This window comes from Gossypium raimondii, chromosome 13 (genome assembly GCF_025698545.1).
Source record: "Gossypium raimondii isolate GPD5lz chromosome 13, ASM2569854v1, whole genome shotgun sequence".
In the NCBI taxonomy this organism is placed as follows: Eukaryota; Viridiplantae; Streptophyta; class Magnoliopsida; order Malvales; family Malvaceae; genus Gossypium; species Gossypium raimondii.
The window spans coordinates 21,624,911-21,641,958 of record NC_068577.1 but is presented as its reverse complement, the minus strand read 5'-3'; the positions used below and the strand labels follow the sequence as shown (position 1 = coordinate 21,641,958).

Sequence of the window (17,048 nt, the reverse complement as noted above, 5' to 3'; positions counted from 1 at the left end):
ATACATACGACCAGATGTCTATAGTCGTGTAGTCAGGACTAACGAAAAAGGTGAGTGCAAATTTTTATTTTGGCTTGGGTTTTGTATAAAGCTTCATCAGTAAGTGATTTCTGGCTTAAAAGAGAGGTACTACAGATAAATAACAGGGTTAGATTTTTGGCTCAAGGTGTATTCGAAACAATGGCTTAGGTCATCCCTAGGTATCTCAATATTCACAAATCTAATGAACCAAACAACCACAAATTCAACAATTTATCATTCATACTAGCATGCTCATGTCCTTGTACTCTCTATATTATTTGGTACATTCAATTACTTTAATGCCTATTTACAGTGTAATATATAGAACTTAGTACTCTAATAATAAAAAATATAAAATCACCTATCCTCATGCCAAATTTATTATAAATACAAGCAACCTATGTATATGCTCCAATCACTTGTATTTCTACAAGCTCAAGCACACAAATGACAAGAAAAATTAAGGAAAAACATAAAAAAATAAATAAATTTTCTATGTTACCCTCAAACTTTAGATAAGACATTATCCTTAATGTGTAGCCCCTAATATGATAAGGAAAGAAGTTACTCAAATGATCGTGATGGTTCTATTGGCCAATGGTGGATGTTTCCTCCATTGCTCATTGACAGCTCTAATTATTGTGCATCTACTTTGTAGGGGTATCTTATAAATAATTTAAGTTCGTTAATTATAACAAATTATAATGCCCTAAATTAACAAAAAAAATACTAAAAAAACCACTTTAAATTTCCTAATACTCACCCACTCCTTTTTAATCATTGCAGATAAGTAGTGTCGGTATGAGCGGTGTGGTTTCAAGGGGTGATCCAAGCCAGGTCTTTAGTTGTTATTAGTAGGTATTCTTTTATTATTATTGTTTTTGGGAATAAAAGGCAATGTGGTAGATTTTATATCGGTTTTGCTATGGTTTTTAGTTGATTGCATGCCTAATAAGCTTAATGGTTTGTGGACTTAAAATATGATGTTTGAAACTGCTATATGGTACATTTTGGTGTTTATTTTATGAGGCAACTGATGCATGTTGTTTAGAACTATTTTGGAATGATTATATGTGGTATTTTTAAGGTTTGAAGCAGAGGTATCAATATTCGGGTTTTAAAAATGATACCTTTAAAATTTTTAAAGTGTAGGATGTCAATTTTGCTAGTTGGTATTGATATTTTATCACAAGTATTGATACTCGGGGTGAAATTATTGATACCTGTTCTTTAGTACTGATATTTTCCAATTGTTTGGTTTTTAATTCGAGAAACAATAAGCTAGTTTGGATCGATTTTCCAAGCGATATCGATACCACTTGAGAGAATTATCGATACCACCTTTTTAGTATCGATACCTAGATAACAGTTTTGGGAAATTTTACTAAATGGTCCTTATGCAAGTTTAGCACTTATTTTATGTTTATTTAATGAATGTTTGACCTGTTTTATTGATAAAAAGTAAATGTATGACTTGCAATTCATGTGAATGATATGATAACAAGAAAAATATGCATGCGTAATAACATGAAGATTTAAGATGAACATGATGCGAGACGGTGATGTAGCGTCCTAGTATTCGACCTCGACAATCGGGCTGGGTATAGGGTGTTACATTTGGTGGTATCAGAGCTTAGATTCAATAACACTTAGACCTAAGCGATTGTTGATGATATGTTGATTGGGGTTTTGTAACCCATGGATTTATAAATCAAAGTAATTAAATTATTTTAAACACTTGAATTGCGTGAGATATCTCTTGTTGTGATGCATATGGGGTAGGAAAGGGAACACATTGCCTTGAATCCTAAAACTTGGATGTAGAAATGAGACTCGGATCATTGCTTAGATTAGTTCGATATGCGTCCTAAACGTGTGAATTCGAGAGTTAGTGCTCAAGAGGATGATACATCCTTTGCACCTCTTGTGCTACTGTGTTAGTGAACATCCTTGATGAGGGTATAGGCCCTCTGATGGAAGTGATAATTGGAGCGTTTTAGTGGATTGCTGGTGCTAACTTTGCTCCTACACATGCCAATCCTGCACCTGTGAGTCGTGGGTTACCGCTTGAACGTCTTCGAGGGTTGGGTGGTAAAGAGTTTTATGGAGTTAAAGGGACTGATCTGACCATAGCTGAATACTAGTTGGAGGGATTTGAAAGGATCCTCGAGTAGATGTCATGTTCTGACTAAGAGAAACTGGGTTGCATAGTGTCCTCACTCGATATTGATGCTCAGCGTTGGTGGAATACTGTCAAGAGAGGTACAACTGGTGATCGTCTGACTTGGGATTATTTCCTTAAGGTTTTTAGGATGAATTTCATTGGTGAGCAATATATATAAGCTCGTAAGTAGGAAATTTTTGGACCTTGTGCAAGGTGGTTTGTTTGTGGCTAACTATGACGCAGAGTTTGTGAAACTTAGTCAGTATGCTCCTAAGAAGGTTTTTATTGAGAAAGATCGTTGTAAGAGGTTCCATTTTGGGCTCAATTACGAGATTTGGGTTTACTTGGTGGCCCAAAATGTTGAGTTGTTGGTGAGCCTTTGGCTAAGCCAGCTCGTTCTATGGTGGTTGAGACTGGTAAGAGGGCTTCTGATAGTGCTTTGGGACGACCGCCCAAGAGAAGGTAAGATAATTACAGTTTCAATAGGAGTGTGAACCGTGGGTCTCGATTGAGTCAGTCTAAACAGTAGAGTAACATTGTGGCTAACATTGGTGTTTCGACTGGTGGTTTTGGATAGTCGCTTTGTGCTCATTGTGAACGAAGACATCTTGGAGAGTGTCGTAAGTTGACGGGTGGATATTATAAGTGTTGTTTGAAAGAACATTTTCTGCAAGATTGCCCAAATATAGTTGAGGTTTCACAGACTTAGAGTTCGGCACATGTTTCTGCGCTTGCTAGGGGCCAAGGTCGTGGTAAAGGTAATGGGAGACTGGTTGGATAGCGAATTTTTGCTCACACTATTGTTTCATAAGTTGATTATGGAGGTCCAACTTGGGTTTAAGCTGTTAGGGAACCTAAGGATCAAGATCTAACTGGCATTATTACAGTATTTTCAATTTACAATCCATCCATTGTTTTCTTTGGTTTATTTTGGTTTTACACATTTGTATATTTTGAGCGAATTAGCTTGTAAGTTAGGGATTTTTGTAGAGATGATTGATTTGAGTATTACTGTAATTAGTTCTTTTGGGGATAGTGTCGTTATGAATAATGTTTATTATAGATGCCCCCTTATGATACAAGGGCACGTTTTCTCGGTGGATCTCATGGAACTACCATTCTATGGTTTTGATGCTATTCTTGGTATGGATTGGTTAACTAAACATAAGGCTAATATAGAGTTAGAGATGATGTGAATTACTTTGAGGAATAGTGAGGGTGGAAATTGTTGTGGTTGGTGAAAGATCGAGATTTTTGTCTAATGTAGTTTTGGTAGTAAAGGCTGAAAATATGATGAAGAAAGGTTGTGAAGCTTACTTAGCTTACGTGATGAATTTGATCTGTAAGGAGTTGAGATTTTAGGAAATTCGCACTGTTAGGAATTTTCCTGATGTGTTTCTTGAAGAGTTGCTTAGCTTACCACCGGATTGAGAAGTGGAGTTTAGAATTTAGCTTTATCTTGGTACTGTATCGGTGTCTATTGTACCTTATCGTATGGCACCAAAGGAGCTCAAGGAGTTAAAGATTCAACTACTAGAGTTGCTTGATAGAGAGTTTGTTCGACCGAGTGTATCAAAGGTGGGTGCACCGATTTTGTTTGTGAATAAAAAAATAGTACGATGAGGATGTGTACTGATTATAGGAAGTTGAATAAGTTGATGATTTAGAAAAATTATCATCTTCCTCGAATTGATGGCTTTTTTTATCAGTTTCAAGGTACAAAGGTGTTTTCGAAAAATGATCTTAGATCTAGGTATTATTAGTTGAAGGTGAAAGAGTCTGATGTTTTGAAAACTGCTTTTAGGTATGAGCATTATGAGTTCTTGGTGATGCCGTTTGTTTTAACTAATGCCCCTACTGTGTTCATGAATTTGATGAATTGAGTGTTTCACTCGTACTTGGATCAGTTTGTGGTGCTCTTCATAGATGATATCTTGGTGTATTCTCGTTTGGAGGAGAACTACGATGAAGGGTTGTTTTGCAAATTTTAAGGGATAAGCAGTTGTTTACTTAGTTAAGTAAGTGTGAATTTTGGCTTAAGGAAGTGGCTTTCTTAGGTCATGTTGTTTCGACAGAAGGTATTCGAGTGAATCCTAAAAAGATTGAGGCAATTTTGGAATAAAAGTCGCCTAGGAGTGTTATAGAAGTTTAGAGTTTCTTAGATTTGGCTAGTTATTATTGTAGATTCGTTGAAGGATTTTCCCTTATTACTGTACCCTTAACGAAACTACTTCAGTAAGATGTGGTGTTTGAATGGACTGATGAAAAGCAAAAGAGTTTTGAACAGCTTAAAGCAGTGTTGACGAAGGCCCTTGTGTTAATTCAGCCAGAACTTGGAAAATATTTTGTGGTTTATAGTGATGCTTCATATTTGGGTCTTGGTTGTGTTTTGATGCAAGAGGGTAAGGTTGTGGCTTATGCTTTGAGGCAATTGAAGACGCATGAGCGCAACTATCCTACCTATGATTTGAAATTAGCTGTTGTGGTATTTACACTTAAGATTTGGCGTCATTATTTGTATGGAGAAAAGTGTGTGATTTACACGGATCATAAGAGCCTTAAGTACATCGTCACCCAAAAAGGAGTTAAATTTAAGGCAAAGGCGTTGGATTGAACTTTTGAAGAATTATGACTCTGTGATTGAGTATCATCCTGGCAAAGCAAATGTTGTTATTGATGCATTGAGTAGGAAATCAATGACGGAGTTGAGAGCTATGTTTGCGTGCTTGAGTTTAGGTAGTGATGGTTGTTTGTTAGCTGAACTTCAAGTGAGGTCGACTTTGGCTCAACAAATTAAGGAGAAGCAACCTTTGGATGGAGATTTGTTGAAGAGGATTTGTCAAGTTGAGCATGGTGTTAAGGGAGACTTTGATGTTGATGTAGAAGGTATCTTGAATTTTTGTGGTAGATTGTGTGTGTCGCAAGATAAGGATTTAAGACAAGCGATCCTTACTAAGGCAAATAGTAGCCCTTACGCTATGCATCCCTGTAGTGGTAAAATGTACTATGATCTTCGTGAGATTTACTGGTGGCTTAGGTTGAAGCGTGATGTTATGGATTTTGTGGCTTGATGTTTGTTTTGTCAAAAGGTGAAAGCTGAACATCAATTTCCTTCGAGTTTGTTGCAACTAATTTCAATCCTTGAATGAAAGTGGGAAATGATTACTATAGATTTTGTTTCGGGTTTTCCATTGACGCCATCGAAGAAAGATTCGGTTTGGGTTATAGTAGATCAATTTTTGAAGAGTGTGCATTTCTTGGCAGTGCGTACCAATTATTCTTTACAGAAGTTAGCAGAGTTGTACATTGCGGAGATTGTACGTCTTTATGGTGTTCCAATTTCTATCATCTCCGATAGAGATTCGCATTTTATATCGAGGTTTTGAAAGAGCTTGCAAGAGGCTTTGGGGTCGAAACTTACTTTCAATATAGCTTATCACCCCCAAAACTGATGGCCAATCTGAGAGGGTAATTCAAGTGTTAGAAGATATGTTGCAGAGTTGTGTGATTGAGTTTAATGTTAGTTAGGAGCAATATCTGCCTTTAGTAGAGTTTGCTTACAACAATAGTTTCCAAGTGAGTATTCGCATGGCACCGTTTGAGGCGTTGTATGGTAGGAAGTGTAGGACTCCTTTGTATTGGACGGAGTTAGATGAAAAGAGGGTCGTTGGACCGGAATTAGTTCGAGAGATCGAAGGGAAAGTGAAGATGATATGTGAGAGTTGAAAGCAAAAACTGATAGACAGAAGTCTTATGCGGATTTGAAATGTCGAGACATCGAGTTTCAAGTTTGTAATAAGGTGTTCTTGAAGGTTTCCCCATGGAAAAAGGTTTTAAGATTTGAAAGAAATGGTAAATTAATCCCAAGAAATGTTGGGCCTTATGAAGCTGTTGAGAGGATTGGACCGGTAGCTTATTGAGTCAAGTTGCAGTTGAAACTTGAGCGAATTCATGATGTTTTCCATGTGTCTATACTTTAGAATTATCGTTCAGATTCATCGCATATTGTGTCAGTAGAGGAGATCGAGGTTCGACCTAATCTCACATATGAAGAGGAACCAATAAAGATCTTAGCTCGTAAAGAGAAGGTTTTGTGAAACAAGAGAGTTCCATTGGTTAAGGTTTTGTGGCGCAACCACAAAATGGAAGAGCCTACTTAGGAAATCAAGGAAACAATGAGACGTCAATATCCTTATTTGTTCAGCTTAGGTAAATTTCGAAAACGAAATTCTTTTTAAAGGGGGATAATTGTAACACCCCAAAATTGAGCCTAGAAGTTTTGAGTTTATTTTAGGAATTTTAGCTTTTATGTGCTCAGAATTTCATAAGTTTGGTAATCGATAATGTTCTTGACAATGGATATTAGGAAATTAAGTCAATTTCTAAAAATAAATTTTAAATACATTTAATTTTAAAAATAGGACTGATTTGTAAAAGAGTCAAATCTGAAGTTTTTATGAAGCAATATACCCATAATTTTAAATTCAACCTAAAAACCCCAATTCTCAGCTCATTTTTTATGTTAGTTTTCTCCTTCTCTATATTGTTTTCGTCCTTTTCTCTCCCAATTGATTTTGATTTCCAAACTACATTACTTTGATTTCCATCATCCCCAAAGCCTTAAACCTTCATAAATCTTCAAGAAAACATCATTAATTTCATCTTCTTCAAGAGTGGCTTTTCCCCGATTTGCATCAAAGCTTGATTTTCTTGTATTGAAGGTAACAATTTCTCTTTCTAATAGTTCTAAATGTTATTTAGTTCTTTAAACTAAATTATTAGCCATTAAAATGTATGTTTTAAATAAAACCAAAAAATTTGGTTGCTAAAGAAGAATTTCAGGATTGTGGATTAAAATATGGTTTCAAAGTATTTTTCAACTTGTTTTAACATGATTAGAAGGTTTCTAAAGTTACATTGATGTTTCATTAAGAATTTCTTAAGTTTTAATGACTTTTCGTCATAATGGCCAAAACTTGTCGAAAAATGTTGATACCTTAAAACAAGTAGTTTTGTGTAGTTTAAAGGTTGGGAATTAGTCATAGATGAATATGTAGATGAATGAAATTCGTTTAATGCAAAAACATTAATTGTAGGCTGAGATATTCGAATTTAAAGTTTTCTATGTCTAAGGTTTTAGTTAATAGTTAACGTAGTTTAGGCAATTTATTATTATTATTTAAGGTGAGTTGATGGCTAATTATTGATTGTATGTTTGTGCGGTTTATCTTGTTGAATTTTCAGAGTCAATAGGACCTTCAACAAGTAGAGACAAAGGAAAATAAAATCTTGTCTAAGCTTTCGATTTTTTGGTGAAAGTATATTTCTAGTGAGTGTTTTGGAATGGTTGCTCGTAGATGATTCATTATGTAATTGGAAATTTAGAGATAGCCTAAACCCCTACTCTAAATTTCGTGAGTAAGTGTCCTTACACCTGTGATAAAATGTGATATATGTATGCTTATGAAATTGTCAAATTGTCAAATTATGAACATATATGAGATGCTATGACATATTCTATAAGCTTATGATGACTGATGTGAAAGTGAATATGAGGGTGTGTTGTTCATAACATGTGACAGTAAATATGTGGGTATGTTATTCATGCCATGTGACAATAATTATATTGTGCTACTAATGTGAATATGCAGTGAATATGTGCAAAAAATCGGTAAGTAAATATGTGATACTAATATAGATAATTTTGCCTTGTGATATTATAAGACCGTTGTATATAGTTTGCATGCCATAAGATTGTAAATACTCACCTTTGTGTTTTGATATATCGAGTGTTGAGGCCTAGGGACAGTTTTCATAAAGATTAGGGAATGTAAGCTAAGCTTCATTCACTGGGATATGTGTGTTTGGTGTGTTGGAGAGTGTCAGCTATATGCTTCACTTACGGGACATGTTCGACTCTTTAAGTCATTTTGGTGTGTTGGAGATCCGTGTATCCGATGTGTGGTGATAGAGTCCACATTATGTTTCATATCCTTAAGAGCCAAACTATCATAAAACTTGACTGAAATTGACTAAATGTGATTAATATATGTTGTAATATATGATTAAATATTCATGTGATTAATGTGTAAATATTCATAAAAGATGATTAAATGTGTAAAATAGGACATAGGAATAGCATATGTTATGATTATGTTGCATGTTTTCTTTGTTGATGCATAATGACTTGTTTGCGTAGTGGTTGTTTTGAGCATTCACTGAGCTTGTTAAGCTCACTCACTCCTTTTTAACCATTACAGATAAGTAGTGCCTGTGTGAGCAGTGTGGTTTCGAGGGGTGATCCAAGCCAGAGTTTTAGTTGCTATTAGTAGGCGTTCTTTTATTATTTTTGTTTTTGGGAATAAAAGGCAATGTGGTAGAGTTTATAACGGTTTTGCTATGGTTTTTAGTCAATTACATGCCTATTAAGCTTAATTATTTGTGGACTTAAAATATGATGTTTGGGACTGCTATATGGAACATTTTGGTGTTTATTTTATGAGGTAACTGATGCATGTCATTTAGAACTATTTTGGTATGATTTATATGCTGATATATGTTGTGTTCTTAAGGTCTAGAGCAGAGGTATCAATATTTGGGTTTTAAAAACGATACCTCTGAAATTTTCAAAGTGCAGGATGTCAATTTTGCTAATTGGTATCGATATTTTATCACGAGTATCAATACTCGGGGTGAAATTATTGATACATGTTCTATAGTACTGATATTTTCTGATTGTTGGTCTTTAAGACGGGAAACAATAAGCTAGTTTCGTATTAATTTTCCAAGCGGTATCGATACCACTTGAGAGAATTATCGATACCACCTTTTCAGTTATTGAGACCTATGTAACAGTTTTCAGAAATTTTTCTAAGTGGTCCTAAAGCAAGTTTAGTACTTATTTTTATGTTTATTTAATGAATGTTTGACATGTTTTATCGATAAAAAGTAAATGTATGACTTACAATTCATGTGAATGCTATGTTAATAAAAAATGGATGCGTAATAACGTGACGATTTGAGATGAACATGATGCAAGACGGTGGTGTAACATCCTACTATCCAAACTCGGCGACTGGGCTGGGTATAGGGTGTTACACGAGGCGTCAATGTCAATTTCCTCAAAAATTTTCAATTTTTTATGCTTGTCATAATTTCCTTTAAGTACTTGGCATATTTTGAGAATTTATTGATTAGTTCTAAGAGTGACAAATTAATATTTAGGGATATAAATAAATTAAGAAAATTTATAAAATCTACCTCGTCAATCTTTTTCTTATACTCTAATCTCATTGAGAATGGTACTTTCGTCGTGCTTGGATATTCGATAACTGATTCAGAACTAGTTTGGATGTATCCTCAATCATCTCATTGTGCTCAGCTTCCTCCTCCATGGGTTTGTCGACCTCTTCAGGAACATTCTCCTCTTCATGGATGGGCTCTTTTGGCTTTTCAAGTGTCTTCCTTGATCGCAGGATGATCACTTTTATGTGCTCCTTCCCATTTCTCTGAGGATTGTTCTTCGTATTATTGGGGATGCTCCAACCATTTTTCTTTTGGAACATATTCATTAATTGGATCATTTGGTCGTAGAGACTATCTATTTGGGATTCGAGTCGTCCACATGTGGCTTGGACTTGTCAAATGTTCGTCTTCATTGTTTGCATATCCTCACTAGTCGATCGAATCTTTGACCACATGTAGCATGGACATTCCCCGCGGTTCTTTGTTGTAATGGTGGAGGTTGGTTATGAGGGTCTTTTCAAGTTTGCACCTCATTGGTTGCCTCCCCATTTGAGGTTCGGATGATCCCTCCAACCAGGATTGTATGTATTTGAACAGGGATCTCAACCCTTATTGCCTATGTAATTTACCTCCTCTAATTGGCCTTCAGAATATGGCTCCACTCCCATCGACTTGACAGTCATCTCTAAATGGTTTAGCTTTTCTAGGATTCTTTGGTATCGATCTTTGTCATTATCTTCATTTACAGCTTTTAGTGTTGAAGACTTTGATTTGTACATGAATATTTCATTAGGCCACATATACAAATTCATAGCCATATCATCAATGATTTTATAGGCTCGTTTGTAATTTTGGAACATGAGAGATCCTCCGGCCGCTCCTTCTAAGCAGGATCTGATGTTACCATCAATACCATTATAAAATATTTAGATCTAGAGTTAGGCATACAATCCATGGTGTGGGCAATTCCCAGGCATCGACTTGTAGCGTTCTAACCGCCTCCAGACGTTCTAACATCCAGAGAATGAATATTGCAACTAAAAGATATGAAATATAGATGCGGTTTCCACAAGTATATGAGTCATATTGTAATATAGTTACAACGGAGTGGGTGAGTACTCCGAGGATTGTACCAAAAGGAGGTGAATTACTAGATTAATTCTAGCTTAAACGCAAATAAATCTAATTAGTATTTTAAACAAATTATATTATGATAAAACATAAAAGAAATATTTTTGGGTTTTTATAAATAAGAAGATAGATAGGCCTTACAAGCCGATCATTATTCTCTTTTACAACATCCATAAAGACGACCGACTGACTAATGCTTCTTTTTATCTTGATGATGAAGCTGCTGAATGGTACAACTAGATGTACCATAACAAACAGTTAGTTGGCTGGTCTCATTTCACTTAAGCCATCATTAAAAGATTCTAGCTCGTGATTTGGAATCTCCAGAGGGCCAACTTGCCAAATTGCAACAAACCACCACCATGCGTGACTATCGTGCTCGTTTTGAGGCCATCACGAATTGAACCATGTTTTTTCTAACTCTATTTCTGGTGCATTGTTTTATTTCGAGGCTTCGACCGGATCTTAAAACTGTCGTGCTCATCCACAAACCAGCTAAGCTTGAAGATGCCATTGGGCTTGCCCAGTTGCATGACCAACGTTTTGCCTTGGAAAAAGGCTTTATCGAATCCACATTGGGCCATGACAGGCCTATTTTGGCTACTCCCTAAACGGTTCCATCGTCTACTACTTTTGTTCCCCCTACTTTCACACTGACTAATATCGCCACTCTCTCCAACGGTGCCAAGGTTCCCTTCCGTCATCTTTCTCCGGCCGAGGCCACTAACCATTAATCTCAGGGTCTTTGCAACCACTGTGACGAAAAGTATACTTCGGACCATAAATACAAGTCCAAACTGCAACTTCTTCTCTTCGATGATGAATGTAGTGTCTAATCTTCTGCCTCTGATGAACAACAACAGATCGAAGCCTCAGATGTTTCCCTCGTTGATCTTCAGCAACTTCAAGAGGTTCTCACAGCCTTGTTGGCGGCGGTTCCATCACTACTCTTTGTTTTATCGGCCACGTCAATGGTAAGTCGGTACAGATGCTTTTGGATGGGGGTAACACCTACAATTTCATCTAGACTTGGGTGGCTACTTTCTTGTACTTTCCAATTGAAGTGACCACTCAATTTTATGTCCTCGTCGATAATGGTGATCAATTACAATATAGGGGCATTTTTCGGTAGATCCAACTAGTGATCCAAGGCCAACAGATTCACACCAATTTCTATGTTTTGGCCCTCAAGGGCTGAGATATGGTCTTTGGCATTGAATGGCTAGCAACCTCAGTCCAGTCATCACCAACTACAGCACTGCTTAATTTTAGTTCACCTACAACAAAAAAATGATTTGTTGGCAAGGCGACAAGTCCTCGACAGTCCATTAGGTTTATTACAACTGTTTTCAACACATGGATTATACACAAGCCATTACTAAGTAATTTCTACTTGAATTGCTTTCCCCTGCAACTGTTTCACCCCCTCTATATTCAAATGATCTTGAGGCCCTCTTGGCCACCTTCGCTGATGTATTCGCAAAACCTCTAGGTCTTCCACCTGCTCGCTCTCATGATCATACTATTCAACTGCTTCTGCACATAGGCGCCGCCCAAGTCTGCCCTTAATGATATCCTCATTTTCAGAAGCGAGAAATGGAAAAGTTAGTACAAGATATGTTACAAGTCCATTTTCCTTTCCCGTCTTGTTGGTGCACAAAAAAAGATGGTATCTGGCATTTTTGCATTGACTATCGTGCCTTCAATGCCATCACTGTTAAAGATCGATTTTCCATTCCATCGATATATGAGTTGTTTGATGAACTTCATAGGGATCGCTATTTCTCCAAAATAAATTTGTTCGCAAGTTATCATTAGATCCGAATCAAGATAAGTGATGAACACAAAGTAACTTTTCAGACTTACGATGGCACTACAAATTTCTGGTTATGTCGTTCGGCCTCACCAACGCACTGTCCACATTCCAGGGATTGATGAACGATGTTTTCCAATTTTTTCTTCATGTTTTTGTTTTTGTTATCTTTGATGATATACTAGTCTATAGTTCTACTTGGGTTGCTCATTTAACCCATATTGAACTGGTCCTTCAATGCCTTCAGGCCCATTAACTCGTGGCTAAGAAGGCCAAATGTTTATTTGGGTAATAATCCATGGGTCACTTATGGCACATCATCTCTGCCTAAGGAGTAGTTATCAACCTTGACAAAAATTACGTCATCTCCAAGTGGCCACAACCAACCACCGTTAAGGAGGTTCGTAGCTTCTTGGGTCTTGCCGGATATTACCATCGTTTCATTCGTCATTATGCTACCATTGCCGGACCTCTCTCTGACTTGCTCAAGAAAGATAATTTTCATTGGAACTCTCAGGCAGTGACTGCTTTTACTCAACTGCAGAAATTGCTTGCGTTCGTTCTAGTATTGCAATTGCAGGATTTCACCAAACCTTTTGTTCTTAAGACTGATGCATCCGGAGTGGGTATCGATGTCATCTTATCTCAGAACCATCATCCGATCGCTTACTTTATTAAAAATCTCAACTTTCGAATGCAAGTTGCTTCTACTTATCAATGAGAGATGTTCGCGATTACACAGGCCATCGCAAAATGGCATCAGTATTTATTAGGTCATCATTTCTCCATTGTTATCGACCAACAATCGTTGAAATGTCTCACCGATCAGGTGATTCAGACGTCGGAGCAACAAAGGTGGCTTGGTAAACTTGTAAGATATGACTTTGAAATCTGGTATCACTCAGGCAAAACCAACCTCACTGCTGATGCCCTATCAATTGTTCCCTCGGCTTCACTCTTCGCGATCTTCCGTCCTATTTTTTCTGTAGTGGAAAACATCAGGATGGCCAATTAGTCTCATCCATGTCACCGCCTCCAATCTAACCCACAATCCCTCTCTAACTATGAGTACAAAGACGATTTTCTTCTCTACTGTGTTCGTTTGCTAGTCCCATTTGATTTGCCACTACGACACCAATTACTAGTGGAATTTCATTACTCGCCACTCGACGACAATGTCGGCATTACAAGGACCTTCCACCGACTCTCTTCCAACTTTTATTGGCACAATATGCATAAAGACGTTCATCACTTCATTTTTGAGTGTCAGATCTGCCAACAAATGAAGGATTCTTTCCTCCATCCAGCTGACCTATTACAACCATTACCAATTTCGGAGTTGGTCTTTGAGGGTATTTTTGAGTGCCAGATCTGCCAACAAATGAAGGATTCTTTCCTCCATCTAGCCGACCTATTACAACCATTACCAATTTCGGAGTTGGTCTTTGAGGGTATTTCAATAGATTTCACCACTAGACTTTCATCGCCGAAGGGTAAATCAGTCATCATGGTGGTTGTTACCAACTCTCTAAGTACGACCATTTCATTTCCCTTCCTTGTAATTTCTCTAGCGAAACTGTTGTCGTAGCATTTGTATTAGACATCATTCGTCTCCATGGTGTTTTGACAGCCATTGTCACAGACAGAGATCCTCATTTTATATGTAACTTCTGGTAGGATCCCCATCGACTACAGGCACTAAACTTACTATTAGCACCCCTTACCATCCCCAAACCGATGGTCAAATAGAGGCCCTTAACAAATGCTTAGAAATGTACCTCTGGTGTTTTACCGCCGATGCTCCTCACACCTGGGTCACTATTCTACCTTGGGCTGGATATTGGTACAACACAACTTATCAGACGACTGCGCGTATGACTCCCTTTGAGGTCCTTTATGGACGACCACTACCTACCATTACCTATTATATTCAAGGAACTGCTAGTTCCTTTTTAGTCGATGAGTATATGCGCGATCAAGATGCCACACACAATCTTCTTAAGCAAAATTTATCACTAGCTTAGGCTAAGATAAAGGCTCAAGTCGATAAGCATTGCCGAGATCTTGTACTTGTAGAGGGAGACAAGGTCTATGTCCATTTTCAACTCTTCCGTCAGAACTTAGTCCGGTTACAACTACACCATAAGCTGGGACGACGCTTCTTTGGTCCATTTCAAGTTCTCCAATGTATCAGCATAGTGGCTTATAAACTGGACTTACCAGCCACGACTAAAGTCCATCAGGTCTTCCATGTTACCCTCCTTCGCAAATGCATTGGCACTCCTGAACATTAAGTTACTCCATTCTATCTCGTCGATTCCACAGTTGCATTGATTCTCCAACCAGCAGCTACCCTCGCTACACGGATAGTCAACCACTCCAGACACTCTATAGTCCAATACCTAATACAATGAGATGGTTTCCCTCCTGAGGCAGCTACTTGGGAAGACAAGGATCACATGCTTTGCAAATTTCCCAACTGGAACATTGAGGACAAGGTTCATTCCGAACCAGGGGCCACAAGGTGCCAAGGTCAACGTACAAGAGGATCAAGGAAATGGGCCAGCAGCAAACATGAGACCCATTTGCAACCGCAAGACACATCAGAAATTCACTTATTTTGTTATAGGAGCCATGTTAGTAGAAGAATAACGGTTTGAGGTTATAAAAAAGACAGGAGAATGATGAATTAGTTATGCTATTCTATTGTAAACTTGAAAATTCTGTTCTCATCTCTTTCTTTCTGTGAATACTAGATTTTTGGTGTTTGAAATTTATCGATATTCTGCTGTAAAATGGGATGAATCACTCTTCTTAACTTGTTTTTCCTCTAGAGCTATATTGTATTGTGATTGCAGGGACCAATACACTCCAAAGGTACTTATATTGTTAATCAAATTTGCATTTAAAAATTATTTTAATTATTTGTTGGTCATACTAATTATTAATAATACTTTAAAAATATAGATACTTATATTTTCTCATATTTAGTTGAAATTATTTTGGCCAGATACTAAAGTTAATATATACTTTTTTCATTCTCGAATCTAAGTTACTATATTAGACGGTAGATTACATAGTTTTTTGAAAAGCAATTTAAAAAAATGTTAACAAGTAAAATATAATTATAATTATAATAAATATATTTTAAGTAATTATAAGTATTAAATTATTATAACATAAATGGTTTAAATAAACACAAAATAAAATTAAATATTTACAAACACAAATGAATAATAACTAATACAATTTAAACTAAAACTACCAAATTAAATTAATTAAATTAAAACACATATATCATTCCCAAATGGTGGAGAAGAAACACAATTGTACCACTCTCACTTATCATTAGTATATCTACCTATGCTATTGTTCTAAAATTTACTTACAGTACTTTATATCTTTTCATGTACTCTTTTCTGCAAACCAAAACTTTTCTTTTCAAAGTATATCACTATTTCATTAATTTTACAATTATTGAATTATTTAACTGCTTAAAAGTTTAATTATTTTTATACAATAATACTTTCGTTTGTCATTGCCAGAGAAAATGTCGTCAGACCTGCCCAATTATTACAAATTAAACTATAATTATTTTATACAATAAAACTTAAAATCTAACATATTTTAAGTAACATACAATTAACTCGTGAAAAGTTAATTTATTCTAAAATACGTAAATACTACTAATTTTAATGGGTGCAAAAGCAGAGGCAAGCTTTTTCCATATTTAGACATATTTATTACTTTTAACATAGTTATTTTCTGAAATAAAATTAAGATTAAATAAACTTTTGACCGATAGTTGGAGTATTTATAATCTCGAGGTCTGTTTGATTGCCAGTAAAATATTTTCCTAAAATGATTTCGGAAAATGTTTTACTTTTCCGTAAAATGATTTCTTGGAAAATATTTTCGGTGTTTGATTGAATCATGTAAAATATTTTCTCTGCTTTGCGATTTTTAAAAATATTTTTGGAAAAGTTGTTTTACATATATTAATATATATTAATAAATTTTATATTTTAAATTATTTTTACATATATTGCAATGATTTATTTATAATAATACTCAATTATTAAGCTACAATATTAATCGTTACAAATTGAAAAAACTAATATCAAATAAATTATTTGTAATTGTGTTAAAAAACAAGTATTGAATAATTAAAAAACAAGTTCTTGGAAAATCGATAAATGTAAGCGGTTTTCACCGAAAATAAAGGAAGGAATGAAGGAGGCGATAGAGAGGAGAGCACGGAAAATGTCTTACGGAAATTGAAAGGGTAAGACATTTTCCCTAAAATGTAACCCGTTTTCCCTTGTTTTGGAGTTCATTTTCCAAATGGAAAATGTTTTCCGCCAATCAAACGCTGGAAAAGTTGGAAATGATTTTCCGGAAAATTAATTTCGTCAATCAAACAGACCCTTAAGTGTAGTTTGAGTTCAAGTGATGTTAATTGTGTTACCTTAGACTTTATCCTCTCTTATAAATCAAAAAAGAAAAAAATGAAATATAGGTTACTAATTATTTATTAGTTAATGGATATGAATCAATTAACAAAAAAACATTTTTTTATTTCCTGAAATTTATAAAAAAAATGGTTGTTAAAAAATAGAGTAGGAAAGCGAAACACGAGGCATGGGACTCGTACAATGTGGGAAAATAAAATAA

General features: G+C 35.9%; 1 protein-coding gene across 1 annotated transcript; it reads left to right on the top strand.

Moving 5' to 3' along the window:
* The first annotated feature begins 3,679 nt into the window (after positions 1-3,679).
* Positions 3,680-5,256, top strand: LOC128036150 (uncharacterized). Its single transcript, XM_052627038.1, has 3 exons — positions 3,680-3,763; positions 4,512-4,670; positions 4,810-5,256. The coding sequence occupies exons 1-3, from the start codon at positions 3,680-3,682 to the stop codon at positions 5,254-5,256; spliced, it is 690 nt and encodes a 229-aa protein (XP_052482998.1).
* Positions 5,257-17,048: the final 11,792 nt, after the last annotated feature.